Source organism: Olea europaea, unplaced genomic scaffold (assembly GCF_002742605.1).
Source record: "Olea europaea var. sylvestris unplaced genomic scaffold, O_europaea_v1 scaffold2863, whole genome shotgun sequence".
Taxonomy (NCBI): domain Eukaryota; kingdom Viridiplantae; phylum Streptophyta; class Magnoliopsida; order Lamiales; family Oleaceae; genus Olea; species Olea europaea.
Genome location: NW_019247157.1, coordinates 29,838 through 48,360, shown reverse-complemented (window position 1 = coordinate 48,360; position 18,523 = coordinate 29,838). Strand labels below are relative to the sequence as shown.

At 35.5% G+C, this 18,523-nt stretch overlaps 3 protein-coding genes and 1 long non-coding RNA gene across 4 annotated transcripts; 1 reads left to right on the top strand and 3 right to left on the bottom strand.

Annotated features, from left to right (window-relative positions):
* Positions 1 to 2,238: 2,238 nt before the first annotated feature.
* Positions 2,239 to 3,461, top strand: LOC111384175. The gene is made up of 2 exons (XR_002700859.1): positions 2,239 to 2,445; positions 3,022 to 3,461. It is a non-coding gene; the product is annotated as an uncharacterized LOC111384175 (long non-coding RNA).
* Positions 3,462 to 3,595: 134 nt separating this feature from the next.
* LOC111384173 (CASP-like protein 5C1) lies at positions 3,596 to 5,765 on the bottom strand. The gene is made up of 3 exons (XM_023008431.1): positions 5,131 to 5,765; positions 4,368 to 4,500; positions 3,596 to 4,290 (listed from the first exon to the last, which is right to left on the bottom strand). Exons 1-3 carry the CDS (start codon positions 5,346 to 5,348, stop codon positions 4,090 to 4,092), a joined length of 552 nt encoding a protein of 183 aa, XP_022864199.1. The 5' UTR covers positions 5,349 to 5,765; the 3' UTR covers positions 3,596 to 4,089.
* A 2,715-nt stretch (positions 5,766 to 8,480) lies between these two features.
* LOC111384178 (proteasome assembly chaperone 2) lies at positions 8,481 to 12,682 on the bottom strand. The gene is made up of 7 exons (XM_023008437.1): positions 12,532 to 12,682; positions 12,279 to 12,444; positions 12,103 to 12,161; positions 11,327 to 11,445; positions 10,577 to 10,811; positions 9,385 to 9,508; positions 8,481 to 8,742 (listed from the first exon to the last, which is right to left on the bottom strand). The coding sequence occupies exons 1-7, from the start codon at positions 12,589 to 12,591 to the stop codon at positions 8,663 to 8,665; spliced, it is 843 nt and encodes a 280-aa protein (XP_022864205.1). The 5' UTR covers positions 12,592 to 12,682; the 3' UTR covers positions 8,481 to 8,662.
* Positions 12,683 to 14,719: 2,037 nt separating this feature from the next.
* Positions 14,720 to 15,499, bottom strand: LOC111384181. The gene is made up of 2 exons (XM_023008442.1): positions 15,352 to 15,499; positions 14,720 to 15,266 (listed from the first exon to the last, which is right to left on the bottom strand). Exon 2 carries the CDS (start codon positions 15,254 to 15,256, stop codon positions 14,888 to 14,890), a length of 369 nt encoding a protein of 122 aa, XP_022864210.1. The 5' UTR covers positions 15,257 to 15,266; positions 15,352 to 15,499; the 3' UTR covers positions 14,720 to 14,887.
* Positions 15,500 to 18,523: the final 3,024 nt, after the last annotated feature.

Genomic DNA, 18,523 nt, shown 5'->3' with positions numbered 1-18,523 from the left:
TTTTCTTTTCTTTTTTTTTTTAAACAAAAAAACTTACAAAATCAAACTAAATTACATATAAACAAACTGGGCAATAACTGACCCAAATCACAAACTGAGCCCAATTAAAATTAAATACCCAACCACACAATCCCAAGCCCAGAATATTAACTAAGCCATCGCCCAATTAAAGCCAACTGCCCACTGTTATCTTAGCCTAATCGTTCTCGCCATCTACTCGATCTATAGAGAGCTGGGTCTAAGTGGAAGGGATTTCGAGCGGCGCTAAGTCTAATTCGGTGGTGTACAAACAACTTGGTGAAAATTAATGGCATGGGTCTTCGATTAGGAGCTGCCGGAGAAGATGAAGATGAGACAATTCAAATTTTAGGTTGCAATTTGTATGTGGCTATGGTTGAGCTGAGAATTGCCGAAGACCTAGATAGCCGCCGTTGGTTGCTGACTGGCGATGGAGGTTTGGATAGGGTTGTGTAGTGGTGCGAGATGTGTTTTACTTGTCTTGGTTGGATTTTTTTTTTTGTATGGCAACATGATTGCAGGCAGTGGGTAAGGGTAATAGTGGTGGTAGGTGGTGGTCGTCTGTAGAGGATGGATATACTAGAAATATTTGGTGGGGTTATTGCTCGGTTGGAGTTGCTTTGTTATATGTATGTAATGGATGAGGGTGAAGTTGCTAGGGCTGGGTGTGTGTGGGTGTATGGTTTAGTTTTACAGCAAGGAATGAAGTTTGAAGATGGTGATATATGCAGGTTCTGGTAGTGATAGTGGATAGGAACATATGCAGAGAAGGTGAAGGTGTTAACTGGGTTCTGCAGAAACGGATTTGGAGTTATCACTTTGAATGGGATGATACTAGGTATGGCGTGTGAGTTGTGGATTGCATGCAAACGAATGAACACCTAAAATGTTTCCCCCAAGTTTAGCTCTGATACCAAGTTGATGTAGCATAACATAGACATAGAAGCAATCACATGGAAGGAGAAGATAGGGAAGTAGAAACCAGATAAAAGAAAGAGAAAGAAGTAGGAGAAGAAGAGAAGAGGAGGAGGGGCAGTGGAAAAGGGGAGAATGCTTGCAACACTCCAATTTTCATTTCATTTCAATCAAATCTGCCCCCCATGCATAGAAGGCTGCATACTTTTATACAATACAAAGCATAAAAGGGCTTGGGCCAGCCCAGTAAATGATACAAGCCCAAAAACAAAATAAAAGGCTTGGGCAAGCCCAAAACATAATACAAACCCAAATAAAATACTAACTAGATAGTCCAAGCTAGATGTTCTCATCACAGTGTCTTACAATACGCTTAATTACAGGTTTTGCGGGATTGGGAGCACCGAAGATCACATGGTAATGAGTGTGTGTAGAGAACTTGTGTTATATTAAGAATCTCATAAATGGATATTGTAAGATTGAGGTTGCTGATTCTGCAATTTTGTTGTACAAGGACATGTGTAAAGAAGGTATTTAGCCAGATAGTTTGACGGTTTGATGCAGTTATTATAGTTCTTTGTGATAAGGGAAACTATTCTACTGCTTTGGATATTTTGATGGTTCTATCAAGAAAACATGTTGTCATTCCAAGGAGAGTTATCAAATTCTGATATAATGGTTCTGTCAGGAGTGGAAGATGCTTTAAGGCTTCAGGCAGAGATGGTAGGGAAAAGGTACGAACCAGATTTGGAGTCATATGGCACTTTTATTGATGGGTATTTGAAACATGGTAATGAAACAATGGCTGCTAAATTGAGGAAAGAAATGCTCAACAAGTAAATTTCCTGGGAGGAGAAATTGAAATAATATTCTTCCTCTTTACACCATTTGCAGCACTTTTGAGCAGTCATTTTGCCAGAAAGTGCAAGCTTCTTGTTGAAGCAAGTTAAGTTGCTGGTGATCTTCCAGAAGTTGGTCCGAATGATTTTTCTGGATGCGCAACCGCACAGGTGATGATTTCCAGTTAGAATATTTTATAGACTATTATGAGTTGGATTTAATGTATGGAATTGACAATATGATTGTTGAAGTGGTCAACATGTTATCAGCTTTTAGCTATCATATTTTGTGAATGCTAGATGCATGAATGAATGTCCAGCAAATTGTTGATTCAATGTATAGTCAACATTTTCGAAACCTAGTATACTTTGATTCGACTTTATGTTAGACGAACGAGAAAAAAACATTAACGCCAAATCTTAAAAAAAGACACAGTTTACTTGTATGCCACAGAGACATCTAACATGTCACCTTTCAATATTTCTTTAACCCCACTCCACTCGATGAACCTGAAAGGTAATAATAATTTCTGAATTATTCTATTCAGCTATTTTTACTGATTCACTTGTAGTTTATATATTTTAAGTTGTATGGTGATGAGTTCATAAAATATTAGTACAACTCTAGCCATTATTCCTTTACTTCCAGAGCTGGTTACGGAACTGCCTGAGGGTACACATCTAAGCTCTTCATTAAGCTACCCATACTTTTGCTTCCTTTTTTTTAATTATTTTTTTTAGCTAAATATACGGCATTAACAGTATGTGGGTATTTGTGAAACCTAAAGTGTATGCTTGCAAATAATCTTTAAAATTTTTGTCTGCTGCTTATATTGATTTGAGGATAAATTTCTGTGATTTAAAACAGCACTACAATGTCTAGCAGCTACGCGGTCAAATTATTTTCTTGGTTCATTGATTTGATAGTTGCCCCTGCGCTAATGCTTCTCCATCTAGATGTTTGGGGTCTGTTCTGATTTTTTTTTTTCTCTCCTACTGACAATGGTTAAGTCAGCTAAGCCCGAAAATAATGATAATCCATTTTTCCACAGATTTCTGTTGTTTATTTCGAATTTGTTTCACTAACGTGTGGAAAAAACTCTTGATGACAGGATATACTGCTTCTCTTCGTAGTTGTTTTCTGCCAAATGGCATTTCTAGTGGGAACTAATATATTTTTATAGTAGAGTCTAATTCATCACCATATTTTGGATCTATTCTACTCACTGTTCTCATTGCAATTATGCAGGTTTGAATCTTTAGAATATGTTGGAAGATGCCTAGATTGGTAGTGGAGTTGGTGTTGACTGGCAAGACCAGAGGTTTCCCTAGAAGCTTAAAACTTAATGCATCTATGTTTGGCATTTATATATTGTATAGTTGGACTGGGCTGATGCTTATGGACCACTTGTGGAATCGAACCCCAAAACGAATAGGCTTGACTGGCCTGGCCTCGGATACAGGATTGTAGAATAATTTATTTGGGAGCTCCGCTTTAATAATTTGTAGAAATTACACCGTGAACCTCAATTTTGGTGTCTTTAGTACTGTTTGTAATCTCCTTCATGGTAAAAGGAAATTGGGTACTCTGTTTCGAAAAATCTTTTTCGTTGGTGTAATTGATGAAACTTAGCAAAAACTTCGGTTGTGATCTGTATTATGTTCATTAGAGGCAGCTTTTATTGCAAATCTGCAATTTGGATGTTTTTCACTTAATCTTGAACGACATTACAATAGGGTTTACAAGCGTAGAGTACGAACATCTGCTGCAATAAGAAATATGGAGATGACTATTTCTCATCATTAGCATGTAATGTATAGTCTTAAAATGGAATTTTCCATGCCCAGAAGTTCAGATTACTTTTCAAAAGAATAACGGGTTTCCCATGTTTTGTTTTGCTGAATGAGTAGCTTTTGGTGGGACAAGTAATTGTATTTCCCATATGAGTTAAATCATATACTGCTCTTCTAAATTCTAGATAAAAGAAATTGCAAATTACTACTTGATACGGATTGGGCTTTGAGGCCATCACTCTCCTCTAATTGCGGCAAGACTTTGTGGTTTTTTGGTTGACGACATTGCAATTCAAAAATGTTTGTCTTCATGCCTCTTGTTGTGTGGGGGAAGGGACATGGGAACATGCACCAAAATTTCTTTGATGCATAGAAACGTAACTTTATTCACATCATTTCTTTATTTACTGTGTAAGAATATTTTCTTTAAAATTATCTGCGCCACATATGTACAACAATTAACTGCAGAAGCATCATTTTCACCACTAACTCTAGAATCCCATGTTTTTAGATGATAGAGAACTTAATGTGATAGAGCGGGAAGCAGCCATAGATTGAAAAGAGAAGAAGCCACAGAGAGAAGCCATGACAAGAATGCCATTGCGGCAGATATCTGATATCTGATGCATAGCCTTGGAGGACAAAACGGCCCATCAGCTCTGAGCAGCAGATCAATAATGCTAGCGGTCGAGCTGGCTGCAGCTAATGTGAGAATGGACAAGACCTATGTATTGAACATGAACTTTGTTATTCTTTAAAACTACTTGTATCTCTGTACAAGTATCAAAGAACAGGAATTACCGAGTCTCCTATAACAATGACCAGCAATATTCCCGACTGGCGAATTGAGCATTTAACTAGAATGGAGTATCCATCGAGAATCGCCAGAGTGAAACTCCACGGTATGACCAAGCCCATGATTGTTACCAAGAAGCTGTATTTTAACATGTGGAAACAGAAGAAACTTATTGCATTTTTCAAATGAAGATATATTGTCTGAGTCAGCAAATAATAAGTTGGCTGGCCTTTCTACCCGAAACCAGAAAATGTAATACGAATTAGTTGTATCGTGCTGTTACTGATATAAGATTTGACAAGTGAAATTGAGCCTTTTATTCAGTTGCAACAATTATATAAACATTATTTTGCCATAATATTAGCCTTGTTTTTTTGTGTATGACTATTTCGTTAAATCCATAAAGCAAGTTGTACTTCTCTCCATTTATGTTGGTGTTTTATACAGTAGGTTTTGCATTTTTGTTGCTCAGTATGTGTCTTGTGCTAAACGCGCACGTAGCCATGTACAAACGATCTTTAACCATTCAATATCAAGAATTGCTTGCTAACCTATGGCAGAGGATCATGGATCATGTCCTAAATTTACCCCTCTAGTTTTGAATTGGCCAAATGGGCTATTAAATCTGATGGATTTTTAATGGTTTTCTTTCAGATATTGCTGATCATACTGTTAAAGAACAGAAGCAAACTCCTGGCGCAGATGGAGATGTAAATCTACAAGCAAAGATGCATATGCAGAAAGAGTTGCATCAGTATTAAAATTTACCAAAAGGCTGTATAGCTGTAGAACCCAACTCCAAAAGACATGAAGAAAAGAGAAGCTGAAGAAAAGATGGCCTGGCCAAGTCTCAGAGCAAAGCTTGCACTCGTACCTACGGAACCCGGCACAGAATCCATGGCCATGTGACTTGTTTCAAGGGATCTACATTGACAGAACCACCTCAAGTAAAGATGATGATTGCCTTCTCTTGTTTGCAAACTCATTATAGCCTTCGAATCGAATTCTAAATCTTTGCAAACTTTGCATCAAGCCCATCACCATCACTAAGCTCTTGAACCTAATCTATCAATCTTTGAATTCAAGTATCCTCAAGAATTTTGTTGCTTATCATGTCTCCTTTATAAGCTTATATCTCAGTTTGTGCGATGATCGGATCAGAATAGAAAAGAGTCGGTATGGAGAAAGGGAAATCTGCGGTGGGAGTATTGTGTGAGTTACTTCAAGAATGCCTGTTATCTGTCTTGAAAATGTTATTCTCGTTGGAAGATTTGGATCTATTGAGTGCTTTAGTGGGATTTTGATTTATGGAATGCAATGTTTTGTTGGTTGAAATTATATAATTTCAACGTGTAAAAATGGCTTTAATCATGGTGGATTTGACGCTTCAATTTCCTTACCTATTCCATTATTTTTGAATAAATGGCTATAGTTTGTTCAATACCGACAACAAAATAAACTCGGATAAAAATATTTGTACAAAATCCTGTTAACAAAATGGTGTACTCACTCTCACAAAATTAGCGGATCCCAACTGAATTTAAAAAATGTCGGCTTGTGGTCCCCACCCCCATAGTGAGTAGTAAGTAAAGGAGTTTATAAAAAAAGTTTGTACATATAGTATGATTCAATAAACTTTTTTCGATAATGAAAAGTATGGGATAAATTTTGTTTGTGATTCACGTTATCTAAAATTTTCACTTGTAGTGCAAAAAAAGTGTGTTATCTAATCTAAAGCCTTGTTTAAGAAAAGACAAGTCCTTAGTTGTGCACCTAATCTAAAGCCTTGTTTGGTACTGATTTAAATTAGATTTTAATTTAAGTTAAAGTTAAATAATTAATTTTAACCATATATTTCATGGGTTTCACAATTTTTCAACTACACATTTCAATAATTTTTATCAAAATTTACTAAAAAATTAATTTTAATCCATCAAACAAGAGCTAAATATGACAAATATTATAACCAGGGAAGGCAAAAAAGAAGTGTATTATTGGCAGTTGATCTGTACTATCATGTAGCAAAAAGAAAGGACATGGACCATTTAATATGGACCTCTTTTTGAGTAATGGATTCCTCGTAACCAAGAGTATACAAGGAGGGTTAGTGGTTAGAATCACACCTTGAATTGTATGGCATACATGATTTGGAATAATGCTATTCATATGCACGATCTATAATAAATGGTGTATGCGGTGGTTTCACATGGCCTAAAAGATTCAATTGACATTTTTATTTTAATTATATTGAAAAATGTAATATTATTTAACACTATCGATATTACAACACCAGTGTAGATGACACTAGGTATATTAAATGAGAGGTAAATTGTTAATTTAGCATGTTACATAGTGTCACATAGACGAATGTTGCAGAACTGGTGATATTAAATAGCAATGTTCTATAAAATTGAGTATTATTATGTAGAATATTTAGTCTTAAGTCATGTGGAATGCCGAGTTGAAAGACAATAACTGTTAGAGCATGTTTGGTACAGCTTAAAAGTCAATTAAAATCAATTTTTTCACCGTTATTTCACTATTTTAATCGTTATTTTTGAATTCTTCTCTCACAAATAGGATTCACTTTATCTCTAACGATCAAAAAAATCAATTATCAAAATCCTTACCAAACAAGCACTTAATAACTTCACTTTATTAGTGGACACAAATTTGTAAGATATTCATATATTAGTTAAAAGCATGTGCGTACGCTCATGGTATAACGGATTGAAAATAATTAAGCTTGTAAAATAATTTTCTTTTGCCATGTTCAATCTCGTGTATTAAGATTTGATCTAGGTAAATTGTCTAGTTACATATTTTGATACTAAGCATGTTGGATGCTTTCGAAAGGGAGTTATTTCGATGACAACAAATGTCAAGATTTGATGGTTTGTATAATTCTTGATTGTCATTACGTCTCAAGGTTCATTTTTATATTCATATTCTTTCTACATTTAACTTGAATAAAGAAACATTTAAAACAGACATCAAGAAACATTCATATTTTTTCTATTTTTTTTTTTTATATATTTTTTCTTTTTTTTCAGTGAACTTTTTCTTTCTTTAAAAATTTTAGTTCTGGAACCAAATCGAACAGAACTGGAACCATTAAGTTCCGGTTCAGTTCTAATATTGTACATGGAATCAAATGATTCCATTATAAAAGAAATTTGCTTTTCGATTCCGTGAAATCGGAACTGAATCACGCTCAGAGCTACTCCTAAGGAAGGATGAATGGCGTCGTTTTGATAACCACGCACAATAATTATGCATAGAGAAATTAAGAAACAACGAATGACAGAAAAGTAAAAATTGTGGACTTTATGTTATTAGCACGACGCTAGCAAATTGAGCTAATAGGCCATGTTGATGCTAAGTTCTCAATTCATTAGAGAGCCGTTTAGTTTACTCTATTTTGCAGTAAATTCTAATCAGTATTCTAAAAAACGTAAAGCATATCTAGACTGGAAGCTCGACCTTATTCTATAATCGTATTTTACTCGTTTTAGACCTCTAATCCATATTCGTAAAAAGTGAACATCTTGTTGCAAGAAAAAGGTAAATTAACTTTGTCTACCACATTCACATGGAAAAAATGTTTTAATATTTAAAAATGCTTAATATATTATCATTTGATATGAGACTCCTTGATTGACGGTTTGCAATGATTATAAAAAATTCTAAGTGTACAGAATTTTAAATTTACAGAATGTACAGAGTTTCACAAACGATGGACCCCACATAAATATTTTATTGCCAAAAAAACCACCCACCCCCTAGACGTGTGTATTCTGTACAACATCTGTACACTTAAATTTCTGTACATGTAAACTAACTAAATGATTATTGTTACTTTTGGTTTGGAATAGTGTGAATTTTCAATAACGAAAATCTTATAATATGCTAAGAAACTCTTATTATAATTTTTATAGACGTGTATTGATTTCCATTGATGATATTTTATTACTATTACTTGTCATCCACAAAATTATTTCTCTTTTTACTTCTAATTTGATTTGATCCCATGCAGGAAATTAATTGACTTAGTGCAAAAGCACGGTTTGAGGAGATAGGTTGAACCGTGATCTACATTTTCATTCTAATGTGTGTAAGATTGTAAACTTAATGTACTCAAAATTAGTTGCTTATCAACTTCAATACAATATTCACCTCCATGATAATGAAATTTTACTGTTGTGTGATCGGAGTTAAACGAGTATAGAGTCAATAACATAATAACAGGCAGAAGAGCAGAACATTCAGTCTGCGTCTCTCTCAAATCCCCAGTGGCAACTTAAAAGAGAGAGATATCTGCAGGAGGTCCATAGACGCTCTTCCATGAAAATGGAATAACCCATCTTCCGGCTTCATTGCCTGAACAAATCAAACAACGCAAGTTAGTACGGCAACGTTAGAGCAATTATATCAACATAATTATGTGGAACACGCGTGAATGTTATCAAATATGAAGTTCCTAGAATCTAGCCCTACGTGTATTTGGATTTTCAAGCTTCACTTACAACAAGACGAGAGAAAAATTGACTCAAAGAAAACCAGACGGGCCACTAGTCAAGATTAAAAATTATCCAGTTGGAGATTCACACAGTTGCTTTTTTTGCCAGAGAAAGATAAAAGGAGAACATGTCGAGGGCCAAAGGTACTAGTTTCTCAGTTGAATTAGATGGTTACTTCAATTTATTAAAACGTGTATTCATTCATCGTCACAAATCAAATAAATGGTAACTGGAGAATGTTGGTAGATGGCGAGGCACATATTATAGTGAGGAACCGAAATTGCTCGAAACTGGTTTTAACTTAACATCGTTACAGACCATAAGACATTGGTGAATATTTAGCTTTATAAGTTAGAATTGAACTAACTTGCACAGGTATAGGGGGATAAAGCAAAATAACACGTCATGCAGCCATAACAAACAAATGAAAACAGAAGAGTGCAAAATGTAGATGGAAGAGGTAGGGAAACAAGAAGCTGAAACTTAAGATCACCAAACTCACCATGGAATTCATTCTGATTCAACCCCGTGAGTTTGCTTGCTGCTTCAGCCAAGTGGAAAGCTTCAGGTATATTGTCTCCCTCCGAGCAATAACATAGTAAGCAAGTAACCTTTAAACCTTTGGCCTATCCAAAAGACATAGCAAATCAGCAACACAATGTGTTTCAGATTTAATTATCTGAAAGACACGAATTTTACATTTATCAAGTGATTCAAATCCTATGAAATTACTATGTCATGCCTATTTCCATGGATAAAGTTATAGAAGAATACCAATATGGTTATACAAATAACTTTTACCAACAAACTTTGATGTGGAAGATGATGAAATTATCCACGGACAATGGATTTCCCCTATACTGAGAATCCCTATGTCATTAAATTGTTTCATAGAGATTTCCAGATCGAGCAGCTGAGGTTATCAAAGATGAGAATTGGTTGCCTATTACAAACTTCAACTATGAAATGCAATGCAATGCAATGTATACAGGAGACACACTGTACTACTAGATAGATAACACAAACATATATATCCTAAAACAGTTCAAAAAATGCACATTACAAGATATGATAAATGAATAACAAAAATGAAAAATGGAAACAAGAAGGTCAATAACTAAAGTTTCCTTTATAGTTGCTGAAAAGTTACTTTTCATAGTCAAACATTAATTTTAATCACACATTTCATACGACCCCACAATACTACCCACTTATCCACCACTTATTTCTACCAACTTATAATTTTAGCAACTAAAAAGGAAATCCAGACAAAGGCAAATTCTTGTAGGTTCTGTTCATTTAAGTGTAAAGGAAGCCAATGGAATGAACATCCATGATGGGAATGGAGGAGAACAAAGGGCGACCAATAAATGATATAAATAACATGTCATATAGCTTTTGAGAACCCTCTTTCCTCCCCTTTACTTACTGGAATAAAGAAGATTTAAAAACTCCATTTTTCTTCCCTTTCCCTCCATCACTCCCTGAACGAACAGCTCCTCTTAAGGATACTGATAAAATCATTTTGTGAAACTCAAAATTTGTCTTTGCCCCCTCAGAAGTCAAATACACTATATACAAGCCAATATAACAGATTGTGTGAAAAAGAGGTGGAGATGAGCAGGACATGCCACTGAATTAAATCTTGCACATTAGAAGTTTATTCACAGTCCAAAACAGAGATTTTGACTCACCTTAAGGCAAGAAAACAGCGCAGCAAAAGGCAAACTTGGGTAGTAATCTTCATCTCCTAGATCTTCAAAAAGCAAATCTTCTTCCATCGTAGAACCCCCTTCAGCTAAGTTGTTAAGATACTTCCACATCCTCTGAGAAGGATTATACTCCTGCAATCTGTGCCATCCAAGCTTTTCACAATCTTCATCTGTTCCATCCATATTTATTGTAGAGAGGTAAAATATCTGCAATCCACTGGTATAAATCACCATGGAGTCAATTAATCTCTTCAATATGCACAACACTAAAATGGCTCCGTACAGCAGTAACAAGTAGAAAATGAATATCACATTTATAAGTTTCAGATAGTGCAAAATAAATTCTATATATCAAGTTATATTTAAAAATCTATACATTATACAGATGCTTTAGATATTTATCATCTGCAAACAAATTGGATCGTGTAATGACATTGACAACACCATTATGACATACCAATAACTTTAGAGAGAAATTTCTAGAGAACTTTTCAATGAAATTAAAACACTCAAAATGAAAATATCAGACAGGAAAGAGTGCTTATGAGCTTGGCGGGCAGCATGTATGCATGTCTGCTTGCCTTTCTCGTGTGTACACGTGCTTCAGAGAGAGATTTCCATCATCCATAGTGTATCACATCTTTCATACATCATGCTTCTGGGGAGAATTAACTAAATATTGTACATTATCTTTTGCTTTATATACAATATACAAAAGGCAACTATCAATACCTTGATACGTCAATGGAGTGCCATCGTCCAAAATCTAAGCTGGAGAGGATGATAACATGCTTCTTCCCATTAGAGGCTACAAAATTTGCTAAATTCTTAGCATACTCTACCATCATACCCTGTTTAAGAATCCATTGAGACATGTAAGTGCCACTACTTCTGAATGAATATTCAGACATAACACCAAAAATAATTAACTAATAACCCTGTATCTTACTCCAAGCACAAACGAAAGATAGCTAAAAGGTACGAATAGATTATAAAATTCGAATAATCCAAATTCATATGTATATGTGAGCTAGTTATGTACCCAAATCACATGTGCTTACAACTTATCTTGAGGGAATAAACGATTGGCAAATGCTAGCATCAATTCTTTTCGATACTTTTACAAACCCCATTTCTATAATAGTTTGACTTCAACTCTTCATAACAAATGCATTTATTTAATTAACATGTTTCTATATGTTATTCACGAATTGACAGAAAAGCCCTAACACAGGAACATTTGTCCATTGTTTAGAGCATGTTTGACTAAGCTTAAGGAAAAAGTATAAGTTACTTTTATCTCCAAACATGTTCTGATATTTTATTTCTAACTTTTAAGTGACAAAAGTTGCTTATTTTGGAACTAATTTTGCCTCCCTGTAAAAATAGGTTACTTATTTACTTGTTATTAAACTTTCTAAACTTAGCCAAACGTGATCTTAGTTCTATCTAATCACCAAACAATATTATATAAAAACGAAACATAAATGATAATAAAGAACCATTACCTTAACCACCGGAGACCGCTGTTGTACAAGTGACAATGCACTAGATGAAGACTGATAAGCTGCCCATTTTAACCAAAATAATCACAGTCACTTGCAAAATCATCAAAATCAACAACACTCAATAAAAGTTCAAACATAAAAAGTTAAAAAGAAAATTAAAAACTCAAAAAGAATACCTTCGAGTGGGAGTGTAAGATCGCCAGGAGGCGAAGGCCAATAAGCATCATTGCCAACACAAGGAAGGATATTCGGATCGTCTAAATACCCGATTTTCTCCGCTTTTAACGACGATATCAAGAGATCCACCGCTAGTTGCCCAACGTTACCAATCGATAACGCCGGCTTAAAATTGAGGGAAAAAAGTCCAAATTAATGAAAATAAAAACACAAATGTGGAAATGAAGTGATGATGAAGCCCTAGAAACAAACCAGAATTAATGTGGAGCAATTATGGTCTGATTCTTTTCCTTCTTCAGCATAAAACTCCATTTTCGAAGAATTTGCGCGTGTTTCTGTGTTGATTTTTAACTATTCGAAGTTTGCTTTGCTGCGTGAAATTTTTGTGAAGATAGAAGAAAGCTGAGTCTGAAAGCATGCTTGGAAAACAAGTTGGGCTAAAAAGGGCCCACGCTTTTGTTCATGGGCTTTATGGGTCCAATCCAATATATAAAAATGATCAAAATTTATTCCGAATGGTACATTTTAATGAACTTACATGTAATATTCACTTAATTCTTCAGTTATTTCTACCTGATTTACAAATTAAACCATTTATATTTTCTTCCCAAACGGAGGCTAAAAAATAAACGTTTACGTAAATAAGTAAATTTTAAAATAAATCTCTTTCTTTTGTCCGTCATAGTTATTTATGCGATTAAATTTTAAAATATTCAGCAAAAATATGGAACTTTGTTTTGAGAATTGTATTATTAATTCTCAGTCGAATGTCTCACTAACACAACCAAAACGATGGAATAATATGGGCAGATCTCAATTTAAAAAGAAAAGAATTGGACAATCAGTATAAGGTTTCAAGTCTCTATAGGTTCACTAGAGAAGCATAGCTAACATCCCAAAGGGAGTAGAAGGATCGTGCTTTGAGGCTCGCTCTAAATCGGATGGTTCCATGGGTCCTATATGGAGCTAGTGTGGAGTAACTAGAAATCCTACTGTCCCTAAAAGCTAGAATCTAGCATTTTTTTGTTGGCTAGATTCAACTTGAACCACCAAGCTCGCCCATCTTTGAGTGGCTCCATGATTTGGTAGTTACATCATCAATCTCTATGTCATCGTGCCAATTGTTAAATTGTCACGCTGTTAACTTTCAAACTTAGGTTAGTGCTCGAAATTCTAAATTGAGGCATATTTTTAGAGCAATGTTGCTTAGTACTATTGGTGTTAAAACATCAGTTTATGTGGCATTAATGTGATATTAAATGATAAAGGCAATTAAGTGAGTCACTTTATTTCACCTTTTATTAAGTTGATCGCATAGCATCACCCAGACTAATGTTATAGCACCACCAGTGTTAGATACCATTGTTCATATTTTTATGGTTGAAAAATAATTTGTTCATCTTGAAAGAGAAGTGAGAATTATTACACTACTAATTTGCCTCCACATATTGGCATCTCGTCCGTTGTATTATGCTAAGATGAGGTGAGAGTTAAACAAGTGGATATGAACCATAGTCACTGGGTAAGAACTCCTGTTCCAAACCAGAAACGTGAGATGAGATCACATCTTAGTGATAAAAGTATTTGATTAGTTTTTTCTTGCTTGGTAAATATGGAATGTTGGTAAGTTATTTGGCATGTCTGTCTTGCAGTAACAGTAGATTCTTTGTTACTTTTCCCTCATAAAAATGTCCTCACGTCATGCTAATGACTCGGTTTTTGAGTTTTGCATAAAATCTCCACAGTAATACCTTGGGGTTCTCTTTTTCCGTCCTGGTTAAGTGTCAACTAATTGCCAATGAGATGGAGAACAGAGACCCTGGGGGATAAACTTTAAATTTCCTAACATGTTTGAAAAAGTTATTTTTATCTTATTCTCAAGTAGAAATGGTAGGTAGTTTGAAAGTAACTTTTGCCTTATTGTCCAGGCTAGGTACTTGATGACTGCCCTGTTCATGAAGCTGCTAACCTTGTATCTTATGTTTACAGCTTGTCACAGGCTCCATAATCTCCCATCGACGTACCTTATCTAGGAAAGTTAGTTATGCGAGCCTCCGTTTTTATAGCTGAAGTTATGTATGTTGGTTCAAACTCCATACGTTTATGGCATGTTCGGTTTAGGGATTTGCTAGTACTGGACGGTGAAAAAGAAGTTAAAATCTTGTTTCTTATACTTTCGATTTCTGTTCAATTTTGTGTATTGAACATGCACTTATTGCCAAAGACGGGGGCCATGATAAGTCTCAAGTGTTTCTTCACTGGCATAGCCATTAAGGAATTCTCCCTCTGGTCTTTTCGTTTTATCTTTCTACCAGAAGCCCTAATGGATGAGGATATAGCACATCTCATCGATAACTCTTTGCTATAAAAGTTACATATCGACCCTCTTTATGAAGAGTACGTTGGACTAGACACGACTAAAAATTTATTGAAGAAGAGAAAAGTGAAAATATTTGTTCATGATCAACATTCCAAACAATCCCTAGAGAAAGTTTACCAATTTATTTCATAAAGCAAAATCAATCAACTCTACATTCAATTGATAACTAAGCAAAGAGTGTCTTTTCACTGAAAACCATCATAAAACCAACCAAATTTAGCATATTCCTCACTCGGATTCCTCGACCGCAGCTTCAATTCTGAGTAGAACAAAACCAACCGCAACTCCAACAAGAACTAATCCATTCATAATTGCAGCAATCCTAAAGATCTCAGACGCTGCATCGCAAGTAGAAGACAGAGCCCCGCCACTTTTCCCTTGGCGAGATGTCTGTTTCTTCATTGAACTAACAATCTTGGCAAATGACTGTTCAGTACAAACTGGAAGGCCTAATGCTGCCACACTGTTATGAGCTTTAAGCCCTCCAAATGAGTTCAATCCATTGATATATTTCACCTTGGTTCTTCTCGGGGATGATCGGGCCGGACCCATGATGGCTGCAGCCGGGACCGAGATTGTAGCTGACGCGGTTGCCATTGCTTACAGCCTGAGGAAGAAGTGAACAAGAATTAGACACAAAAGGTATATGTATTGAAGATTTTAAAGTGGGCAACATGTGTTGGGAGTTTTACCTGTAATTCGATGAGTTTAGGGATGATTTTGAATCGGTGGAATATAGAGTTTGTAAGGAAAGAAATGGAAGAGTGTGGATAAGGTGAAATAGAGATTGGTTGGCTGATAAGAAGATGGGATGAGGCTGATTTTGAAGGCTAAAAATCTGAACTTGTAATAGTGGCCAGGAATGGGACAACTTGACAACTATTTGCAAGAATTAATTCTTTAGCTGCATAAATCCTGTTCGTTGGGTCGGGGTGGGGTGGGGGTTGGAGAGAGGTCTATTACGATCCACTTACACGAGTAAACCGACTTTAAACTTTTGGCAGGACTCGCCAAGCCAGACTCGTTGCACTCTGTGTAACCTGTCTCAACCTATAGTCCTGTCTCTAAATAGAATTTTGTTGTTTTATCAAGGTAGAGGTTCATAACCACTCATAGCGGGACCCGCCTGTAAAAAAATTACCCCAAACCCCACCCCAACCCCAGGTTGTGAGTATTTGATAGGGATTCCTACCCTCGACCCCAAGCTCTTCTCCTCTAAATAGGATGCGTTCACATGTCTAATGAATTAAGAGCTACTATACATGTACTTACAATTTTACAAATAGATTAAACCTTTTTTTCCCATCTATCAACCTATATGTTAAAGGAGGGTGTACAAATAGCAAAACTCATTATTTTAATTCGATTGAAATTTTGTTTATCAGTCTTGTTGGCCATAGTGATCAAACTTGGCACCATCAATCTATTACCAACTTTTTTCCATGTGGACGACACAAGCTGATATTTTAAATTAGGGATTTCTTTTTCTCAATTTGGATATTTTGGATCGTTAATGTAGAAACAAATTGAGCGAAATGAGATAAAAATAAAAAAAAAAAAAGGAAAAAAATCGATAATTCTTCTGCTCGTTTGATTATGTCAATCTATAAACAATAATAACATGGAGAAAAATTTCGACAATACTCATTCCGTCACACGTCGACCAAAAATTCCAGTGAACGGGTTTCAATTAGCAAAAACACAGAGCCCAAAATGTCGCTAAAGGTATTTCGATATTTCCTTTTTACCAATCTAGCATAGCAGAGGTAACAATTTAGAATATTTGGTAAAAATAATTATAGAACTTCTGTCCAGAACACCTGCGAAATATTTACACAAGAAAGGGGGAAAAATGACACCTACAGAGATTCCAATATACATTTTTTGTTTATTGAATGGGGGGACAACTTGACAACTATTTGCAAGAATTAATTATTTAGCTGTATATAATCCTCTTCGTTGGGTCGGGGAGGGCTTTGGAGAGAGGTCTATAACGATCCGCTTAGACAACTAAATTGGCAGTTCTCATCCTGTATCTAAATAGGATGCGTTAACAGGTCAAATGCATTAAGAGCTACTATACATGCACAGGCAATTTTACATATAACTTTACTTGGTGTACATAATTTTTGGAATCATGCTACATATACAAACTTTTTTCATAAATTCCTTTACTCACCGCTCACAATGAGGATGAGGACCACAAGCCGACATTTTGTAAATGCACGTGGGGTCCACTAATTTTGTGAGAGTGAATACACCATTTTGTCAACAAAATTTTGTGCAAATATCTTTATCCTAATTTTTAGATTGTGCTTGGGCTACGTAATTTTGGATAAAATTTTGGGTTATCCAAAATTATGTACTAATAGATTTATTCCAATTTTTTTGTAAATCAAGGCTTCCTCACACTCATATGGAGTGGGGTCCATCGAACATTTTATTCGAGTGATCCACACTCCATATGAGTGTATGAATATCTTAATGTACAACAAATTATGTACAAGTAGGTTTATCCTTTTACTTATAGGTTAAACTGATTTTTTTTTTCTTTTCTTTTGTCTAATATGTCCACCTATATGTCAAAAGAGGGTATACAAATAGCAAAACTCATTATTTTAATTTGATTCAAACTTTGTTTATCAATCCTGTGGCCTGTGGGTCATAGTGATCAAGCCTGGAACGATCGATCTATTACCAAGCTTTTTCCATGTGGACGACACAAACTGATATTTTAAATTACGGCTTTCTTTTTCCCGATTTGACAATTTTGGATCGTTAATGTAGATATAAATTGACCAAAATGAGATAAAAAAAAATAATAATAATCGATAATTTTTCTCCTCATAAGGGGGCCTTCACCCTGCACCCTAACACTAACTTTAGTTTCTCTTGCTTGCCACAATCCTATGTATGAAAAAGTAAGACCAGTGGCAAAGGGGAGGCGGATAGGGCTCAGCGCGGCAGTGTGCAGAGTTCGATTCCCCGCAAGGTGGAATTGACTTTGTTGCAAGCAGGAGTTACCATATAGGTTAACAGCTTTGGCCTATCCATGTGCTCTCCACCCTGACTCCTGTGAGGCACATCCTGCGATTTACCTCCTCCACGATGACCCAGGACAGGATCGTTGGGGGCCCTTAAGGTTGGGGTTCAACCTTTTTTTTTTTTTTTTTTTAAGTAAGACCAACTCAAACTATAAACAATAATAACATGGAAAAAAAACTTCGAAAACTCATTACTTCGCAGGTCAACCAAAAATTCTAGCGAACGAGTTTGAATTAGTGGCAAAAACACAGCCCAAAAAATGTCGCTAAAGGTATTTCGATATTTCATTTTTACTACTCTAGCATAGCAAACGCAACAATTTAGAATATTTGGTAAAAATATAAGTACAGAACTTCTGTCCAGAACAGATGCGAAATATTCACACAAAAGAGGGGGAAAAATGACATTTACAAAGATTCCAACATACATTTTTTGTACCGTAAGAATCTGATCGTTCACGAAAAGGCCATAGAAGAAGTTGCAACTCATTTTTGCTGATGTTGCAATTTCTTGAAAAGTTCGAAACAGAGAGGAAAAGGCACAAATCCGTTCTATACAGGTTCGACATGCATCGTCTTGTGGATATCCAGCACAACTTCACGCAGCTCGGGAAAGACCGATAGTAGCAGTAGTTCTAGTAATCCATAAGCAAGTTGCTTCAAACATACCGTAGACTGCAAGATTGGAAATTATCAAACGACGGGAAGCAGAAATTAAAATAGAAAGATTCTTAAGGAATGTACATTACACAGTAATAACACATGGTAATAACACATGACAGATAGGACGCAACTTTTTACCTTCTTTACTAGTGTCCAA